We start from the raw sequence: 18,980 nt of genomic DNA on the forward strand, positions 1-18,980 counted from the left end.
TCAAGCTGACGGGTGAGTCGCGCAGGTGGCACAACATGCCCTGTCATGCTCCTTCTCATATGGACTTGGCCATCGTCATCATCTCAAGCAGCAACATGACTGTCATTATTGGCGTGTCGCTGTCATGCTACACTTACGCTCAGTGTTCTCCATAATCATTCAATGTTGATATGCATCCCGTCTTACTCTGTCTCTTTTGTCGTTTTAGGTCAAGAAGGACAAACACAGACACTGTTGGCTCCACTTTACACTTTACTCGAGGCTAACGAGCGGGACCTTGAGCTGAAGGAGAAGGCAGTGACTTCAGCGTGAGTTTCACCAAGACACTCCAATTGCGCATTGTGGGCTGCCCTCTTAAGTTTGGACGACCGTTTAGATATCAGTCTAGACCAGAAGATTATCGTTTTTTAACCAAAAGCTCGTGAACTAGTCCCCATGTTCGGTTGTTTGTGTCCATGTTTGTACTTGCAGTACCAACCTCTTCCCAAGTATTGTGTGCCACTCGTGTACCGAAAGGACGCCAAAACCAGGCTGTGTTACTGTTATAACAATACAACATTACGGGCAACCAATAATAATAATCGTTCAGCTGTAAAACCCATTGGGACCATAGTTCCCATGCCACCCGAAGGAACCACGAGGGCTGAAATACTGCCAGGCTGCCCAGGCTTAGATAGAAGCATTCGAGATGCAGAGGGATCGGAACCAAAGGCCTTCCGGTCAGTAAGTTCGTGCCTTAACCACAGCTATTCCGAGGTCGGTCTTGGTGTATATGAAGCAACAAACCGCTCTCATTGTGTCCACCACTAAGCTCTTTCGACTGATGATGTTTCTTTTCTGTGACCTATCCCATCGATTCAGTGCGGTTTTCATCAATCAACTGGGTGACTTGATTGGAGCAGACCGTTTGGAACAATGCTTGGAAGTGCTGTATCGTCGACTCACCAACGAACTTACTCGCCTCACAACCGTCCGCGCAATCCACATCATTTCGGTGTATGTATTGTTTTTTTGTGTAGCGTGACTTTGCCGTCCTTGCTATCTTTTGAAGTGTTTTTGGTGTGTGGTGGTTTATGTCCGCGTCCTATGGGTCACTCGGAACTTAAACCTAAGCGCTTATTCACTTCCCTCCCGCTCTTTTTGGTTTGATTCACTTCGGTTTACTTGGGATACCATCGTATACAGTGGGCTTTTTGAAATTAATTGTATTATCTGGGCTGATAAAAGTTTAGGCTGAGGAAATAGACGGTAAAGAAGATGTGCCCAACTTCGGTGCCATCTGCTGTTACGACTGATTCCAAGCCCGATGTTCACATAGACCGTTCTTCGTTTGCCTCTTGGAGTGCTTTGTTCTGTTCTACTAAGTGTGTTAGTGTAATCGTGCCAGGCAGCTCGGTTGCATTGTGATAGACATCTCTGTCGTCGCTCACACCCACTTATGGGACCTCTCGCAACGGTTGAACTATATATTTTACTTATACTAGCAAATTTGGTTTATATTTAAGCAGATCTCAACAATGAGCCTTTCGTGGCTCATCGATCGCCTTGTGATGCAGTTGTAAACAGAAGCTGTTTGGACTCAGCTGTGCATCGATTTGTGGACACGCAGCTGGATCTAGTTTGGCATTATTGTGTGGCAGTAATATTGTTTGAACTCTGGTGCCCCATATTTGCTGCATTTTGCGCAGGTTGACATTACTTTCGTTTTAATTTCCACCATTACGCCGATAGGCTAGGGTTCATTTTGGATGGCTAATTTCGAAGAGTTCCCTACCATTTTTCTCCCTGATGCCTATTATCCACCCACATTGTTAAGGATCGTTGTCAGAAGTGCAGCTACCCAGTCTCCCGTTTCTGCAAGCAATTAGACTGATTCAACTCTAAGTAACTGGTCGAACCATCACTTCCAATGCTTGGTTGCATCTCTTCCATCCTCCTCCCGTTTTCCGATGACGGAGACCGTATCAGCTGGAACCAAGTTCCCTTAGTACATTGTTTATAGTGGCAAACGGAATTGAACTGTGATGAATGATTACACCCCTGCTTCTTGTTTTAATCATATTGTATGTCTGTGCGTAGGTGAAGTTGAAAACGCTTATCGTAGGTTAGATGTTCTCGTGTTTCTCATTTTAGGATTTTCCGATTTCCGTTCCAGATCACCATTCACACTGAACTTGAGACAATTCCTAGTAAGTTTCGGGTACTTAATTTTTTAGAATATTCTTGGTCATAAACTTATGGCCGAACAGGCTTATCTGCTGAATGGTTAAACTTTAACTTATTTGACCACACCTACTTCGTGATAATGAATGGATCCTCTACATAACCTGTTTTATGCTTACTGAGACATTGATTCTCTTCAAATCGTCCTTACATGCTTTTACCCTCTAGCCAAAAGCCTCCGACGAATTAGCTACCTTCTTGTCGAAGAATGATCGACTTTTGCGTCTGGCCACCCTACGTTGTCTTTACACTATCTGGTCGAAGCATCCCGGTCTGGTTGGCCCACACTGTTTGGACACGGTTTTTGAAGTGCTACCAAAACTGCTTACTTCCGAACAAGACCAAGTATGGTTTGATTAGATCGATCGTTTTGGTCTATCGCTGCTGGTTTTATGTCACTGCCCGCATTAATTTGTTTGTTGTTGGTTATAGCAATTAACCACTACTGATTCTCCAGCATCGATCGGTAAGTAGCACACGACATCTCAGGTCGTAGTGCACAGCTGGAACTCTTGAGCATCTTTCTGTACTCGAACCACTGCAGATCGTATGGTGAATGACGGGTTTTTGGTGGTTCTTCCTTCTTCCATGCTAGGCCCACAGGTGACACGTTATTTTGGATGCATAATGTGAAAACATCATTCCAATAAGTCGTAAACACTTGCATCCATCTGAACCTCGGTTTTGCATTATTGTGATCTTCATTTCCGATAGCAGTAACATTCGTGTCCTGTACAGCGGTACTGCCACATCGGTTTGCGACTGCGCTGTGTTCATTTATCAAAGTTATCGTACTTTTGAAAGCTGATGAAAGTAGCCATCTCGATACACTTCATTCATCTTAGACGATCCTTCTAGCGGCGTAATTTTTAATTGAGGGCAATCTCTACATGAGTTTCGGTTGTACTGTACTGACTGCGTTGCGTTAGCCGGAAATGGCTTTCGTAGGAGACCTTCTTCAGTCCATGTTGCTTGTGTGTCTCCATTTGCGACAAAATGCAAAGTCATGCATGGTGCGGGACACAGTTTTTAAACATCCATTTAAGAATTCAAAGAGTTGCAGTCGATGCTGTGGAAGGCTATACGTATTTCGGAAGTAGCATTATCTCTGACGGCAAGACAATTGTTTTTTCCAAATTTACCCCACCTCTGGTACCGAAAGGCACATCGCTGGTTCTCAAAGGACGCGTAGGTCGATCTATAGTGCGAGCTGTTATTTTACGGCTGTGAAACTTGGTTGCTTCAGGTAGAGGATCTGAGACATCTTCAAGTCTTTGACCAACAACATCTCAGAAATATAAATGGAATCGGTTTTAACCAGCAAATTCGCAATAAGATGATCTGGAAATGAGTCTCTGGTGAAGCAGATGGCACTCCACTCAAAGAATGCATTCAACATTGAAAGCTAAGATGGATTGACCATGAATCATGTCGAGTATCCGGCTGCCAAGACGAGCGTTGTTTTTCGTGCCTACTTTGGAGTAACGGAAACTCAGTCGGACAGAATATAACATAGCAGAAGGGAATGATCTTACGAAAAGTTTGGGTGCAGTTTGTGTTGTTCGGCTTCCAGGATGGGGTCCTCATGACCCACCCTGTGCTTGACTGGAGGCGCTAAGCTATATGGTGGCTAATAGATTTTAATGACGTTCATGCTGTTTTTCCAAATTTGCTCCACTTCTGGTATCAAAAGGCATATCGCTGGGTCTCAAAGGACGCGTAGGTCGATCTATAGTGCGAGTTGTTATTTTACGGCTGTGAAACTTGGTTGCTTCAGGTAGAGGATCTGAGACATCTTCAAGTCTTTGACCAACAACATCTCAGAAATATAAATGGAATCGGTTTTAACCAGCAAATTCGCAATAAGATGATCTGGAAATGAGTCTCTGGTGAAGCAGATGGCACTCCACTCAAAGAATGCATTCAACATTGAAAGCTAAGATGGATTGACCATGAATCATGTCGAGTATCCGGCTGCCAAGACGAGCGTTGTTTTTCGTGCCTACTTTGGAGTAACGGAAACTCAGTCGGACAGAATATAACATAGCAGAAGGGAATGATCTTACGAAAAGTTTGGGTGCAGTTTGTGTTGTTCGGCTTCCAGGATGGGGTCCTCATGACCCACCCTGTGCTTGACTGGAGGCGCTAAGCTATATGGTGGCTAATAGATTTTAATGACGTTCATGCTGTCATTTTATCCCAAGTTTGTCCGATTGAGTGTTGGAGGTGTTTGTTGTAGACTAGCCCTAGGCCCCATTCTCGTCCCATTTCCTCCTTCATGTTATAAGGCCTTATTCAAATGAAATAACATTGTTGCGCGACGCAGAAGCACCAGAATCTTCATCTGGTGTTGCTGTCGGTGATGATGGTGATGATCTATTTTCAGCTCGGAAGCATGTTGCTCAACAGGGAGCTGTGTGATGGAAAATCTTAGTCTTATCCAAACTGACTTATCTGTGAACAAAATTTCCGTCTGACCTACAGGTTTCTTACACATTTTATTTGGTAACTGTTCACCCGGACCAATCCCCTTTCTGTTGTAGCTGGCTATCCATCTGGTATCATTGCTTTTGGAATCATTCAGTGCAGAACATAATGGTCTGGATGATCGTATCACCCAGTTCATAACTACCAATGCTTTTGTTCAACCCGTCATCGGATTGGCCCACTCTCCGCTGTTGCGAGGACAAGCATTGGGGGCTATGTTACGTCTCATGCGCGCAATTGGTCGACGCGCGATTCGAAGTGGGCAGGAACAAGGCGGAATCATGACGGTGGGTCTCACCGCTGTGCAGTTGTCTACTTTAACGTTTAAAACAAATTCAGTGAAGTATTTGTTAGGTGATTATCGGGAGCGATGAGCATGTCTCAACAAGTGCTAGTTCTGGTGATTAGTTTCGTAGCTATGGCATAAGCTGAAAGCATCTTTTCCACAGTTAGTGGCTATCTTCTATCTTTAGCTTTCGAATCCATCGTTCCATACACAAACCTCACTGTGAATTCATCTTGTTCAAGCTGTTCATCACCGGTTTAGAGAAAGAAGATCATTCAGGTGGTCGAAGGTGGCCATTCTGTATATACATTTCAATAGAGACTTGACAGCTGACCGAAGCCAATGGCGTTCACGCTGTCGATCCTTTTCTGTCCAGTTTGTCTAACTGAGTGTTGGAGATATAGGCACCTCAGAATTTCGTTTTAGGCTTGCCATAGGTCCCTTTCCTTTCCCTACCCAGTTTGTCTTCCCAACAATAGAGCTTTATTCAACTAAATTGACATAGTTGCATGGCAGTGAATCACCAGTGTTATCATCTGGTGTTGTGTGATGTGTGTGTCGTGATGATGGTGAAAACAATGAAAATGCACAACAAATGCTATGGTCCGTGGGCTTTTGTCATTCACATTCCAAGTTCCTACAAATACCAGTAGGCTCCACTGGCATCGTCCTAAATGTTGTCGATTATACCTAAAGTCCTTTGGAAGGTTTTCCGAACCTTTGCATTGGTGTGTGTAGTTTTAACAGCACACAAGCTTCGAGTTGAAGGGAGCTCCCTAGGCAGTTTGATCAGCTTTTCCCCCAATGGATCTTGAAATTTAGATATCTCAGCTCGCATTTCAAAGTTTGAACTCAGATTGCCTCAGCGCGCCGTTGAACAGTTGCTACTAAATGATCAAACTCTCCAGTCGAACCATCCTCTTCACTTCTTTCTCCCTCCTGTCGCAAATGACCACACTACAGCCACTTCGATTTTCCTTAGGTCGATCGGACATTTCGAGCACGTCAGGAATTGTTGAGGCCATCGTGTAGCCTTGTTCGATAGTTTTTGGCCAGGGAATGACTTGCGAAATCTAAACATTGGCTGTGGCCAAACTGTGACAGTTCCGATTTGTTCATTATTATCCCATTTTTTGTCAGATCAAGTCGATGGGGCTTAATGACGCACACACAAAAGACTGCGAATACAATAAAGTGAGAAACATAAAAAGTAGAGAATATCAGTCCTAACACTGCTTCGAAACAATAAGAAGAATTTCTATTGATGAAATGATGCAACTCAAAGCCAGTTGACTTGTGATATCTTCAACATAGAATAGTGGTTTTCAACCAACGAAGAATACACCCTCAACTGGGAAAATTATAGTCGATCCGTTTCACTTGATGCTTTAGTCAGAATTTGTCGACAACAGTTTTCGTGCACTTGATATTATTTATCTAATGATGCTGATAAATCTGTGTAGACATCATAAGCTGGGTCTCATACTATTCTGAGTTCACCAGTGAGACTCTACGCTGTCAAACTGTCGGTATGCTGTAAAACAACTGGTCACATCTCATCTGTGTTCCCACTGCACGCTTTTAGGCCTAGACAAGTATACGTGACTGAGACATCCACAGTTTGAGACGTTCCAGTTACTTGTGTCGGGTCAACAGTGTACCCAGAATAAGGTCACCAGTACATTGACGGATGGCCAAGTGAGGAAATGAGTGGGGTGACGAGTGAAATTAGCAACATTACTTCACCTACTCATGCCCGGTTTGGTGTAGTACTGGTGTATTGCGTGTGTTGTAAGCTGGTTTTACGCGACTTTCATTTCTACGTTTCTACGCTGGTTACTTTACCTTTGTGGGTGGAAATCTGCTTTTGTTTTCTTACCAGGCCTTAATGTTCCGAGAGTAAGCAACTACATCGCTCCTCGACACGGTTACTAAGAGTCTGGATGTTCTGTAAGCAAGGTTATCTTTCATAGAAACAAAGAAAATTCACTCCACTTGAGTTTGCGGTCGCCATACGGAGAGAACAATGTTGCTGTTAGAAACAGCGTCCAAATTTCAGTAGTCTGTAAAAGCAATCCGAAAATATGATAGAGACAACTTCGTAGCTACTGGCCTCGAAGACACTCTTGCTGTATCGTGAATGTCCCGATTCGTGAGTCTTAGGAAATTAGGGATTCTGAATGGACGCAGATCACCATTTGCCTCTACTTCTGACAACTGTTCGATAGCGTTCACTTTGGTGTATGAAAAAGCACATTTTCGATTTGGCGATGGGTTCACGTTGTACGTTTCCCATTGCCCAACTTCTCCAAAATGAGTGACGCTCGTTATTAAGATCATTATTTTACAATTTAGGGGGGGGGGGCATAGTGTGAAGTAGGCTGAGTTGCTGCGTAATGTGCTCATTGTGCTCACTTTTAGAAGCAAGATTGTCTTCCATTTTTAAGAATCTCTCGCGAACTGTTCCGCTCCATTCGTGTCGTCATCGCACCTTCGTCCGATGTTTTGAAAATTCACTGAATGTGTAATAACCTCTTCGGTCTCTTTCCCCGCCTTATTTTAGTTGTTCTTGTCGCGGCTCCCGGTCTCTTTGCCTTATTTTAGTTGTTCTTGTCGCGGCTCCTGGCTCCACTGAATGGCAGTGGGCTGTTGGTGGTTTCGGGTTCTACCTCCCTCTTCCTCCTTCATCGAGACGCCCTACCTAGTCTTGCTCAGTGCGTGGCCGAACTGCTAGCCGAGTTGCCTACTGTGTCCTCCTCTAGTACAGCTTCCATTTCGGTCGCATCCGTTGGTGTCGCTGTAGACCGCCTAATTGCAGCCGTCAGGGTAAGATATCTGAACTTGTTATCCAATCTTCAACTTTCTTTTTAATTTGTGGCCACCTTACGATTCAAAATCGAGCGCTGAGTCTAACCGTATTTGTCTATAAGTTACCCGGGAAGATAGGTATAGGCGAGAACTGTGTAGTATGCTTCTCTTTATTCGTCTCATAACCTCTCCAGAAAAGGCAGTTCGAGGTTAGCTAACTAAACTGCGTATAATGTAATTGATCGTTCTGCTGTACTGATTATCCTCTAATAATACTACCACATTACTGTGAAGATGTCCCCTTCTCCTCCTCCCCCTCGAGGCAATGGTTCGTAATTGCATGCAAGTTCTGCAAGTCCGCCCGTGATTGTTCACAAAAGTATTTGAGAAGACCTCATTCATTGACTAACTTCGTCATTGTTGTGGACGATATACTTTCCGATGTGTACAACTGTGTCATTGATCGCTCAACATCAGTGCCAAGGATATTATAGTTTCATGAACGGGAATAATCACTTCAATAACATTGGGGCCAATAGAGCTGCTGTCAGGTATGATCTACTGAGTGATTCTCATTATGTAGAACGGACGAGTATTTTCTTTCCGAGGGCGAAGTATTCACACAGCACTAGCACAAGGGGAAGCCAGTCGGGCCAAAAAACAAGACATGGCAGTTCAATCACACCGGTCGATCTGAATTATCTCAATGCGGTTGAATAGTGCTCAAACGTCAGCCATGAATTAGGGATGTTCACTCAGAGGCTGTCTGGGACTGAACAAAACAAGAAAGCAAACGCTTCATCGACCAAACAGTTACACGTACATTATGGAGCCAAAAACAGATCAATGGATTGCTGGATCGATATCCTGATGACCTGTGCTCACTGCGGCAAAGAAATTAGCTTCATATTGGTGAACGAGTGTAGGCTTGGCGGATAAAGCGGAGGCACTGAGCATGCATGCGTAACCTTAGTCGACTTGCTCGATGGGCGCGACTAGTGTGGTAAGCAATAGAATTGTGGATTAAATGGGGATTCCACCTTGTCGTCGCTAAGGCGGTCAAGAAAACTCTCGGGGACCGGAGGGACGGTATCGGCGCGTTTGTCGGTTGGGTTTAGTTTGTGTGTCGGTACACCTGTTTAGGTCACCTTGAACCTTGTGCAGCAACTTTTCACGTCCTCAATGAACTTGTCTTGGGATCCGCTGAGGGTGTGCCGCTGCAGCAGCAAAGCAACACTGTTCGCCTTCGCGAGCCGTTCAAATTCAACTCGTAGGCAATGCATGGTAGGCAGAAACGAGCTGTGGCGACTCTGATATCTGGCTTATTGTTCACTGTATTTGAACTACCATGTGCCACGCTCCATAAATTAGTTCCACCCAAACCGCCCTACTGCCCTTGAACGGGCAGTTGTTTTTCTCCAGAAACTGGGAGTGATTCTCACTGCGTACAAGACCGCTGCGTCAAATAAGGTGTAGCACTTCAAGCAAAAGCTTCCAGCCTGGCATACTGGGAATATCAGTAGTTTCTCAGAACTTGTGTCGATTGCGTAGTGTTTTTCCAGCACATAGGTATATCCAAGTTGCCTGTCGTATCATTAAATTACCAGCGCGTTACAGATGTCTCTTTTTACTCAAATTGTGCTCGCTGCTCAGCACGTTTATTCTAGAACTCATGACTGCATCATGCATCTATGCGTAACGGTGACGCCATGTTTAGTGTCTCTTGCTCTTCGAAATGCATTGGGTTACTGCGAGAAGCTCGCCAGATTGACTCGGCCGCACCGGTCTGGTTATACCGTTCTTGAGGTGCTTTAACAACACATAATTGGGGATCTAACTGCGCCTGACTGTCCTGAATTGAGAACCCACTCCGTCTTGTACACAATTGGGCTTTTCGGTAGAAGTATCCTTATCGAGAGGCGAGTCTATTTTTAGCTGCCTGTTCTCTGCAAAGAGCTGACACGTAACAAAAAACAGTGACCAGAAAGCCAGGTAATGGGGGTACTGTGCTCAGCTTGTTAGTGATTTTTAATCCTCAATTCACCCTATCAGTGTTGCAGATGCTTGGCAGTCGCCTACTTGCCCATTGTTTTTCCCATTCTGCAGAACCAGGACTCCTCGGTCACCCAAATCTATTTGAATCTCTTAATCCTCGGCGAATTGGGACGGAAAGTGTAGGTATTTTTACTCTGTTGGTTTTTTATTTTTATTTTTCAGTACGTATCACGAACATTTGACATCATTAAATCTCCAGTTTTCAGTGCAAATTGAAACTAAAATGATGCAGCTTTACCTTAGCCCTTTAGCTAATACTGTAACCCCAAGAAAGATTCCTCCTAAGTCTGATCATTAGTCCGTCACGAAGAGACTGGACCTTATCGTGGTGTGACGGTTTGCGCACCTCAGCGATCCATTGAGCTATACTGGAGAGTGTCTCGCGACACTCACAGAGTCTCTCATACCAGGTTGGTCAATGGTTAGAGGTCTGACGAACACAGTCTCCTGGCCCTCCAGGTTGGGGGTTGGAACATGTGGCGACTTGTTCCGTAGAAATGGTAATGCATTTGCATTTCCCGCCAAACACCGCTGCCTTGCGGTTAGGCTTTTGAGTCAAAGGCTTTGGTTGAGGACCCTAATCGTCCTCCTGTCTAGGTGTGGGCGCCCTGGCAATATCCCAGCCCTCGTACAAGCATGACCTACACAACTAACAATACTCTCATTCCACATCGGTACGGCAGTGAAGCATCGGTGTTGAACACTGATGTCATGTCGATGATGATGATCATTAGCTTAGAAAGTGCACAACAGCAGTTTCCGTCAGGCACGGCCAAAGATACAGTTCCGATTCACAGGAGAGACAAAATACCCCAGTGGTTTTAGGAGGTTTAATTCAACCACCTTGAGCACGGAGGAGTATATAAACAACCGTATCTTGTCGATATCCTCGTTTAGAAAATAGGGCTAAGAAATATGTTTGAGAAAGCAATATCAGCAGGGGCTTGACGATCAGTTATTCACGTTTTTCAAGTTCTACAAACCGGAAACGAAATGGCTATAAGGACGGACGGATTGGTCGATGTGGGGCATAGGAAATGGGGGCCGTCTACCCCATTCATGGCACAACATCTTAGTATGAAATCATCTTTTTAAAATGCACCGAATGTTCTTCGTTGTGTAGAGATTGAAATCGTTTGTTGGTCATGTCATGGTTGTGGTCTCATAATGAACCCACGCCTGTCCGATCCGGAATACACTTAATGCTGGGTATCCTCACATGAAACCTAGATGAGCCCTTGAATTATGGGTGGTTCATTTGTTCCTAACACCGTTTATTAGGCGGGGTAAAAGTCGTCCGGATTCAGATCAAAGAACTCGGTTGGAGGTGATAATTTTGAGTTGAAAAAGCACTCGCGGCTGGACCAGTCTCATACATACGAGTGCCGGGGGGGCTGATTTGTGGTCTTATCTGTTCGGTCCTATTCGGTCACATTTCACTCGTTTTACTCATTGCAGGAGTATTCATAAAAGAATATCAACCTAGCATCATCATCCAACTCTCAGTTCTATAGTTCACGAACACTTACGTCCTATGGGGAAGTTCCACTGCTTGTGTGCAAATAAGTGGTATGTCCAGTTTTTCACAATCATCATTAAGAATCTGATATCGTGGCTGAATCATTTTGTTGTCCGCGGTAGAGTATCCTTCATCACATTGATACGTGACCGATCAGTCAACTGCGTCCCCATCAAAACGCTCCGCTGAGTGAACTATCCTGCAGGACCAACCACCCAGGTCGCTTTTTCAACAGCACAGCATTTCACGGAAAGCAGAATCTGACGGAGTCAACTCCAGCAAAAGTCTAACAAGTTGGTTCGTGAATTCTTTCAATCTTCCAAAGGAAATCGTGAAAAACTTCACCTTTTTTATAAAGCCCATTTCTGACTATCTGACACTCGTTCAACCAACTGAGACAAAGTAAAACCGCCTTCTCATCTACGTGGGTTACGCAGAGCTGAACACTCCAAGTGGTAATCACTCACCACTGGTGCTGCATTGCTATCTGCTATCTGGCGGTCCGTTGCCTGTCATTGCAACGAACGGACGTCAGATTCCTGCAATAATGCTCTTTCTATCGGGCCTCGGGTGCATGACGGCGCTTCTTCCATTATGGGGTGGTGGCGCTCTGTGGTAGACGGTGCACCAAACGATATATTTGATAGGTAACAGATGCATAGAAAACAGCGTTCTATATATCTGAAAATGGTTCAGAGAATGAAAATTCAGCTACCTGCCGTAGGGCAAAATTCGTTCATGGTGATGCGGTAGTTTCAACAATGCATAGCGTAGAACATTTCTTGAAAAACTCTCCACTAACCGTATTGTTCGGTTGTATTCATGCTTAGGGACTTGAGCGATCGGAAAGATCTCCGCGAAATCTTCATCTCTACCCTGTCAGCTCAACCTTCCCATACTTCGAGTATTCCAGGAGGTCCAGTTTTAGCAAATGGCGTGTCAGTCATTGAAGAGGTTAGACCGGCTGCCGCATTGGGCTTAGGTCGACTTGTTGTCGGTCAACCCCAATCACTTCTACCAATTTTGGTTGCACGAATATCCGAAGTGGCATCAGTGCACACTACCACCACACAGGGTGATCCCAGTGGGGTTGGACATCAACACCAACTCTACCATATGCTTCAAGCCTTGCGCGAAGTAAGCTTTTCTGTGTCTTGCAGCAGTTCTCTCTTGTCATTCCCCACACTTCCCATATCTCTTGGTATTGGTTTTAACAGAATATTAGCCTGCCATACTCGGTTTCGACTACACAGCTTCAAAATTCACTTAGTTTATCCTTCTGAATAGAGAGATAAACTTGTTGGTAGTGTATTATCTCAGTGATAGGCGTGTTTCTTTGCAAATGTTCTTTGTTATTGGGTTGTATAAAGGTGAAGAATGACGTTCGGTCGTTGGACCATAGCGTTCACCTCATCAACAGTGCTGTTTTTGTATCTGGGATAAATCAGGTTACCCAAATAGATGTGGAGTAACTGCGGCTCATGCCAGTTCTCTTTTTGGATGCTTTTTGACTTTACTTCTTACACAACCGCCTAAAAGATGAATTAGAACGGCCATTGTTGACTCCAAAGCAAACTATGCTCGAGTCGGTTGTTCTTGATTTCCTGCTAAGCCTCGCAAGCTAGCCAGGGCTTGACATTTGTCCTACTGATGGTTCAACACACCGCAAGTCTCTACCTAACGACACCTTTTCGGTCAGTTTTTTTTGTGGCGATTCTCACGCAGGTCACTTGAACCTAAGTTAGTTGTTGGACTTTTATTCGACGAAAGAACGAAATCCGCTGACGACCTGTTTTGCTGTTGTTACATTTCATCCACCGGACAGAAAAACGTGGGCCTCTGGCTCTTCGTTAGCACTACTGAGTTCAGCTCCACAGACCTCTCCCGTATTTTGTTGTCTCATGGCAAACTTGGCTCAGATCTGGTGATTTAAACGGGTTTAACGATAAAGACAACAGATCATCACACAAGTTCTGAACTCCGCTCAGTGTCCCCTTTTAGCATCTACTCAATATGGTTGATGAGTTTACAAGGAGTCTTATCATTGACAGGTTTTGATGCATCTGGCCGGATACGGCACAAACGCTTTATTGAAAAAGCATCTGGATAATATCTGGTGAGTTGCCTTGTTTGCTGCTGCTACATTTGCAATGTTTGCCTCACCCCCGGCTTTACTGTTGACTAATCCCATGCGACTACAAAGCACCTTCGAGCAAAACTAGAGTACACTAAGAGAAGACGTGATACCAAACCGCCACCCACACTTCCCATATCTCTTGGTATTGGTTTTAACAGAATATTAGCCTGCCATACTCGGTTTCGACTACACAGCTTCAAAATTCACTTAGTTTATCCTTCTGAATAGAGAGATAAACTTGTTGGTAGTGTATTATCTCAGTGATAGGCGTGTTTCTTTGCAAATGTTCTTTGTTATTGGGTTGTATAAAGGTGAAGAATGACGTTCGGTCGTTGGACCATAGCGTTCACCTCATCAACAGTGCTGTTTTTGTATCTGGGATAAATCAGGTTACCCAAATAGATGTGGAGTAACTGCGGCTCATGCCAGTTCTCTTTTTGGATGCTTTTTGACTTTACTTCTTACACAACCGCCTAAAAGATGAATTAGAACGGCCATTGTTGACTCCAAAGCAAACTATGCTCGAGTCGGTTGTTCTTGATTTCCTGCTAAGCCTCGCAAGCTAGCCAGGGCTTGACATTTGTCCTGCTGATGGTTCAACACACCGCCAGTCTCCACCTAACAACACCTTTTTCGGTCAGTTTTCTTGTGGCGATTCTCACGCAGGTCAATTGAACCTAAGTTAGTTGTTGGACTTTTATTCGATGAAAGAAATAAATCCGCTCACGACCTGTTTTACTGTTGTTACATTTCATCCACCAGACAGAAAAACGTGAGCCTCTGGCTCTTCGTTAGCATTATTGAGTTCAGCTCCACAGATCTCTCTCGTATTTTGTTTTCTCATGGCAAACTTGGCTCAGATCTGGTGATTTGAACGGGTCTAATGAAAATGACAACAGATCATCACACAAATTCTGAATTCCGCTCAGTGTCCCCTTTTAGCATCTACTCAATATGATTGATGAGTTCACAAGGAGTCTTCTCATTGACAGGTTTTGGTGCATCTGGCCGGATACAGCACGAGTGCTTTATTGAAAAAGCATCTGGATGATATCTGGTGAGTTGCCTTGTTTGCTGCTGCGACATTTGCAATGTTTGTCTCACCCCCGGCTTCACTGTTGACCAATCCCATGCGACTGCAAACCACCTTCGAGCAAAACTAGAGTACACTAAGAGAAGACGTGATACCAAACCGCCAGATTCATTTTGAGGTACATGTATCTCCTTATATTCAAACATTCCTGGCAAAAACTGACTACACAAACGACGTTGACATCAGTTAGTGACAATTTCTTGCAGTGCCACCAGCAAAGTGCATAGAGGATCACAGGACCTCCAATCTGGCTGGCTATCAAAAGTACCCTAACTTTTCTCGATCACCATAATTTTCTTTCAAGTTATACCTTATCTACATACTCATTTGTTTCCCTCAGGTTTCGTTCACATTCTTTTGTTAGCTGTTCCAAGTCCCTTATTTTACACGTCAACTAAACCTTGAATCAATCGGACCACTTTCTCATCTATGGATTAAGATAGTCTCGTTACACAGATCGTTTAAGTTTCTGCACCCGCACTACAGTTGGCTACATTGGCGGTTTCATACCCTAAAATATGATCGACATAACTCTAAAAGCAGATTCTGCTACCGACATGCTATCAATCAATCAATAACGGCAGCCTCACTCGTATTCTATTTGAAATTTTCCATTCCATTCGGTTCAGGCTTCCCTTTACCCTCAATTTGCCTCCAGTCTTATTTCTTCGTTTTTCGATCTATACTATGAACTAACTCCAAATAGCTCAGTGGCGCCAAATTAGTGACTAGGAGGCTTGTTGTTCGAACCCATTCTCTGCATCTCAACTGATTCTGTCTGTGCCCGGATAACTCGGCATTATCTCAGCTCTCGTACTCCCCTTCGGGTGGCATGGCAGCTATACACCGAAAAGGTATTACTCTTGAACTATAATTTATTTGTTATTATGGGCAATGCACTGACGGTGGTTGTTCCGTTTTCTTTGATGTGCTTTCACTCCCGTTTTCATCTATGTTGCAACTTGCAACTTCAACCCTGACCTAACGATTCGTCGACATGCCCTCCCTCTTCCCTATTAAGTTTCATCGGACTCTCGCAAATCCCTAATAAAACCATGCGCTTCAGCTTCCCATTTATTGAATAACTGGAATTTTGCTACGGTTAAAATCCCCAGCGACCCGGGCTTTCGTTCGCGATGGGGACGGAGTAACTCCAGCCTTTGCACACCCCGCTGCAATCTGCAAGGCAGCACAGCACTTGCAGAGAATTGTTGAACAGCACCACCATCGTTGTTGTTTCATTCCTAATGCAGTTTCATCTTCCCAATCAGGATTTAGTGAAGATGCAGTAGAAGTACACTTATCTCCCAGCGCACCGATCTTCGAAAGCACTGAGGCGTTTGCTAGCGTAACCGTCTGTCTGAATTTTCGTACCAAATTCGTCTGTCGGCAGCCCAGTTGCGGTCCCCGGATTCGGGGAGTATTAATCCTTTTTTAACATCCTTGGTTTCCGTGATCACTTTGTCTTGTCCTGCGGAAACAGAATTTTCCCTTACTTTCAGACCAACCTTTACTCACTGTGTCCAACGATGTTCCTCCCATTCGTAAATGTGGCTCTACTTCTGTCTCCAACCGTTGCCAGTTTTTCGTTTTTCTGACTTATTTTTTCAAGATTCCGGATGCTATTCCTTACCAATTCTTCCACTGTGTTTTTGAGGATAAAACCCTCTTAAAAGAGCTTTAGTATACTTTCCGATGTCTCTACTTCTTTAATAATTTGCAACGTGTAAATCACATTTGAAAATTTGTGCTCAAACTTAATCGCTTTTCATCCATTCTTCCGAGAATTGCCACCAACTGCTTGGCAGACTTTCATGTATGGGTAACCAGATTGATGGTTGCCCTACCGGGGAAATCCTTCACTTCGATTTACCTTCTCCTATTTTTGGACAGTAACATGCACGGGTACCTTAGTCTACAAGTTTGCTGACGTGGCCGTCAAGCTGTTCCGTTAGCTAGTAAGCTCCATTGATCGATTGCAATGAAGCAGCCGAGGTGAATTTATAATTATGTTGTTCGCGGATGTCATCATCATCGACAGCATAAAGTGAGTCTCTTTGTTTAGCTCTTATTCAGTTGCCATATTTTTCGTTCCCAGGTGTCTACTGATGGCTAGTTCTGGTTTACCCGAAGAGGGTACTCGCCTGGTTGTTGCCGAATGCCTTGGTCGTCTGATCCTGGTCTCTCCTAGGGACCTCATCAATCGGCTTAGACGACAGGTGGGTCTCAAGGAATTTCACTTCTTTCCTTACTTTGGTTTATTCACTGACGGTTATCCTGTTGGTGTCACAGAAGTAAACTTGACGATAAACTCACCAGTTTACGATAATATTTGGATAAATCCACAATAATTGCGGTCAGTTCTAGACTGAATCCTTTCGCCAGACTGGGTATGTATTAGGCAAACAAATATACTGGCGAACTCACTTTTCAACCATACAAGGACCTTGCACGGTTTCACTTTCATCATCACTTTCATGACGTCTATCCGTCGGTCTCAGCGAAGTCTCTACAACAGATAATGCCTGTTCATCAGCCTGTAACGATTATCACTTGTATGATGGTGGGTTTCTGAGCTCGATGTCGGTCGTGGCTTCTAACTTTGAATCCANCTCGCGTGAGCGCTGTGGGTTGACTGGATATGTGACTCAGTTGTTTTGCTTGCCTGCCACGAAAGCGGACCAGTTTGGCCGCGTGTACCCAATACACCCGTGTCCGTACTTACGCGTTCTTCTGACTTACTGTGAACTACAATACCAGTTATACTTTCTGTGCATTAATTGACACAGCGCTCCCCAAGGTCGCTCGATATATATATATATATATATATATATATATATATATATATATATATATATATATATATATATATATATATATATATATATATATATATATATATATATATATATATATATATATATATATATATATATATATATATATATATATATATATATATATATATATATATATATATATATATATATATATATATATATATATATATATATATATATATATATATATATATATATATATATATATATATATATATATATATATATATATATATATATATATATATATATATATATATATATATATATATATATATATATATATATATATATATATATATATATATATATATATATATATATATATATATATATATATATATATATATATATATATATATATATATATATATATATATATATATATCGAGCGACCTTGGGGAGCGCTGTGTCAATTAATGCACAGAAAGTATAACTGGTATTGTAGTTCACAGTAAGTCAGAAGAACGCGTAAGTACGGACACGGGTGTATTGGGTACACGCGGCCAAACTGGTCCGCTTTCGTGGCAGGCAAGCAAAACAACTGAGTCACATATCCAGTCAACCCACAGCGCTCACACGAGCCAACCAATCGGACACACATCCAATCAGCCACTCAAGTCACATGTCAGGTCGATGGTGGAACGACGAACGGACACACACACGCGTAAACTCTCTGACACACCGAAGCAGCTACTACAACCGGCCAATAGGAAAAGAGCGCGGTCTTTACGGATTGAGGTGGAACATGGCGGAAAAGGCGCGAAATTTAAAAATTCAAAAATCTTTGAAAATAATTTGGCAATAACTCTGAAAATAAGCCGCTTTTGGGGATACTGACATCCCCAACAACTTCCCTTGTGGATAAAATGTCAATAACGGGTTTTTCGGGGGTCCATTTGAAAAAGATTGGTTTGACGTCGACGGCGATGAAGATGATGATGATGAAGATGATGATGATGATGATGATGATGATGATGGATGATGATGAAGGCGATCGTTCGTGAGCCACATTCATTTTTACACTAATTTGGTTTTAACGGGAACTCATTTGAATTATAAACGGGAAATTCAGCCGGGACTTATTTGAGTCTACCGGTGAAAGGAAGAAGGCCTTCGCTGCAGAGTTACTTATTCGGAAATGCCAACTGACCAGTTACAGACCATTGAACGGGGAAGCAAAACTCTAATCTGCATCTTAGTTACAAAAACTGGACACCGATCTTCTCCCGAACGAGGTTTCTTGAACTTTCCTGGAGAGTTATTGATTCCACTCATTTGTCGGTCAAATCCAAGCAAATGTTACAAAGTGGCTCCACAAATTCCGCAACAGATCTCCCTTTTCCAATAGATGCAAAGCGAAATTCTACGAACACATACTACTCGCGTGCCTCCCCATCAGTAGTATCACCGTTACACCAGTACACGCAATGATAAGAACCTGCTATTTGGTTCCATTTCAGTAATAAGCAAACCGACTGCGCATCACAAAACCTCAGTCCAGCTGTAGGTAACCACCCCCCCCCCCGAGG

At 43.4% G+C, this 18,980-nt stretch overlaps 1 protein-coding gene across 1 annotated transcript in view; it reads left to right on the plus strand.

The window, feature by feature from the left end:
• Positions 1–18,980, plus strand: part of T265_11016 (hypothetical protein) — a gene marked incomplete at both ends in the record, with an annotated part of 65,935 nt that overhangs the window by 36,007 nt on the left and 10,948 nt on the right. The window contains 10 exons of the mRNA XM_009177553.1: positions 209–308; positions 862–996; positions 2,156–2,189; positions 2,392–2,568; positions 4,767–4,997; positions 7,601–7,822; positions 9,911–9,978; positions 12,209–12,515; positions 14,508–14,572; positions 16,707–16,827. Coding sequence (XP_009175817.1) covers positions 209–308; positions 862–996; positions 2,156–2,189; positions 2,392–2,568; positions 4,767–4,997; positions 7,601–7,822; positions 9,911–9,978; positions 12,209–12,515; positions 14,508–14,572; positions 16,707–16,827 — 1,460 coding nt within the window. The remainder of the gene's footprint in view (positions 1–208; positions 309–861; positions 997–2,155; positions 2,190–2,391; positions 2,569–4,766; positions 4,998–7,600; positions 7,823–9,910; positions 9,979–12,208; positions 12,516–14,507; positions 14,573–16,706; positions 16,828–18,980) is intronic.

This window comes from Opisthorchis viverrini (genome assembly GCF_000715545.1).
Source record: "Opisthorchis viverrini unplaced genomic scaffold scaffold232, whole genome shotgun sequence".
NCBI lineage: Eukaryota > Metazoa > Platyhelminthes > Trematoda > Opisthorchiida > Opisthorchiidae > Opisthorchis > Opisthorchis viverrini.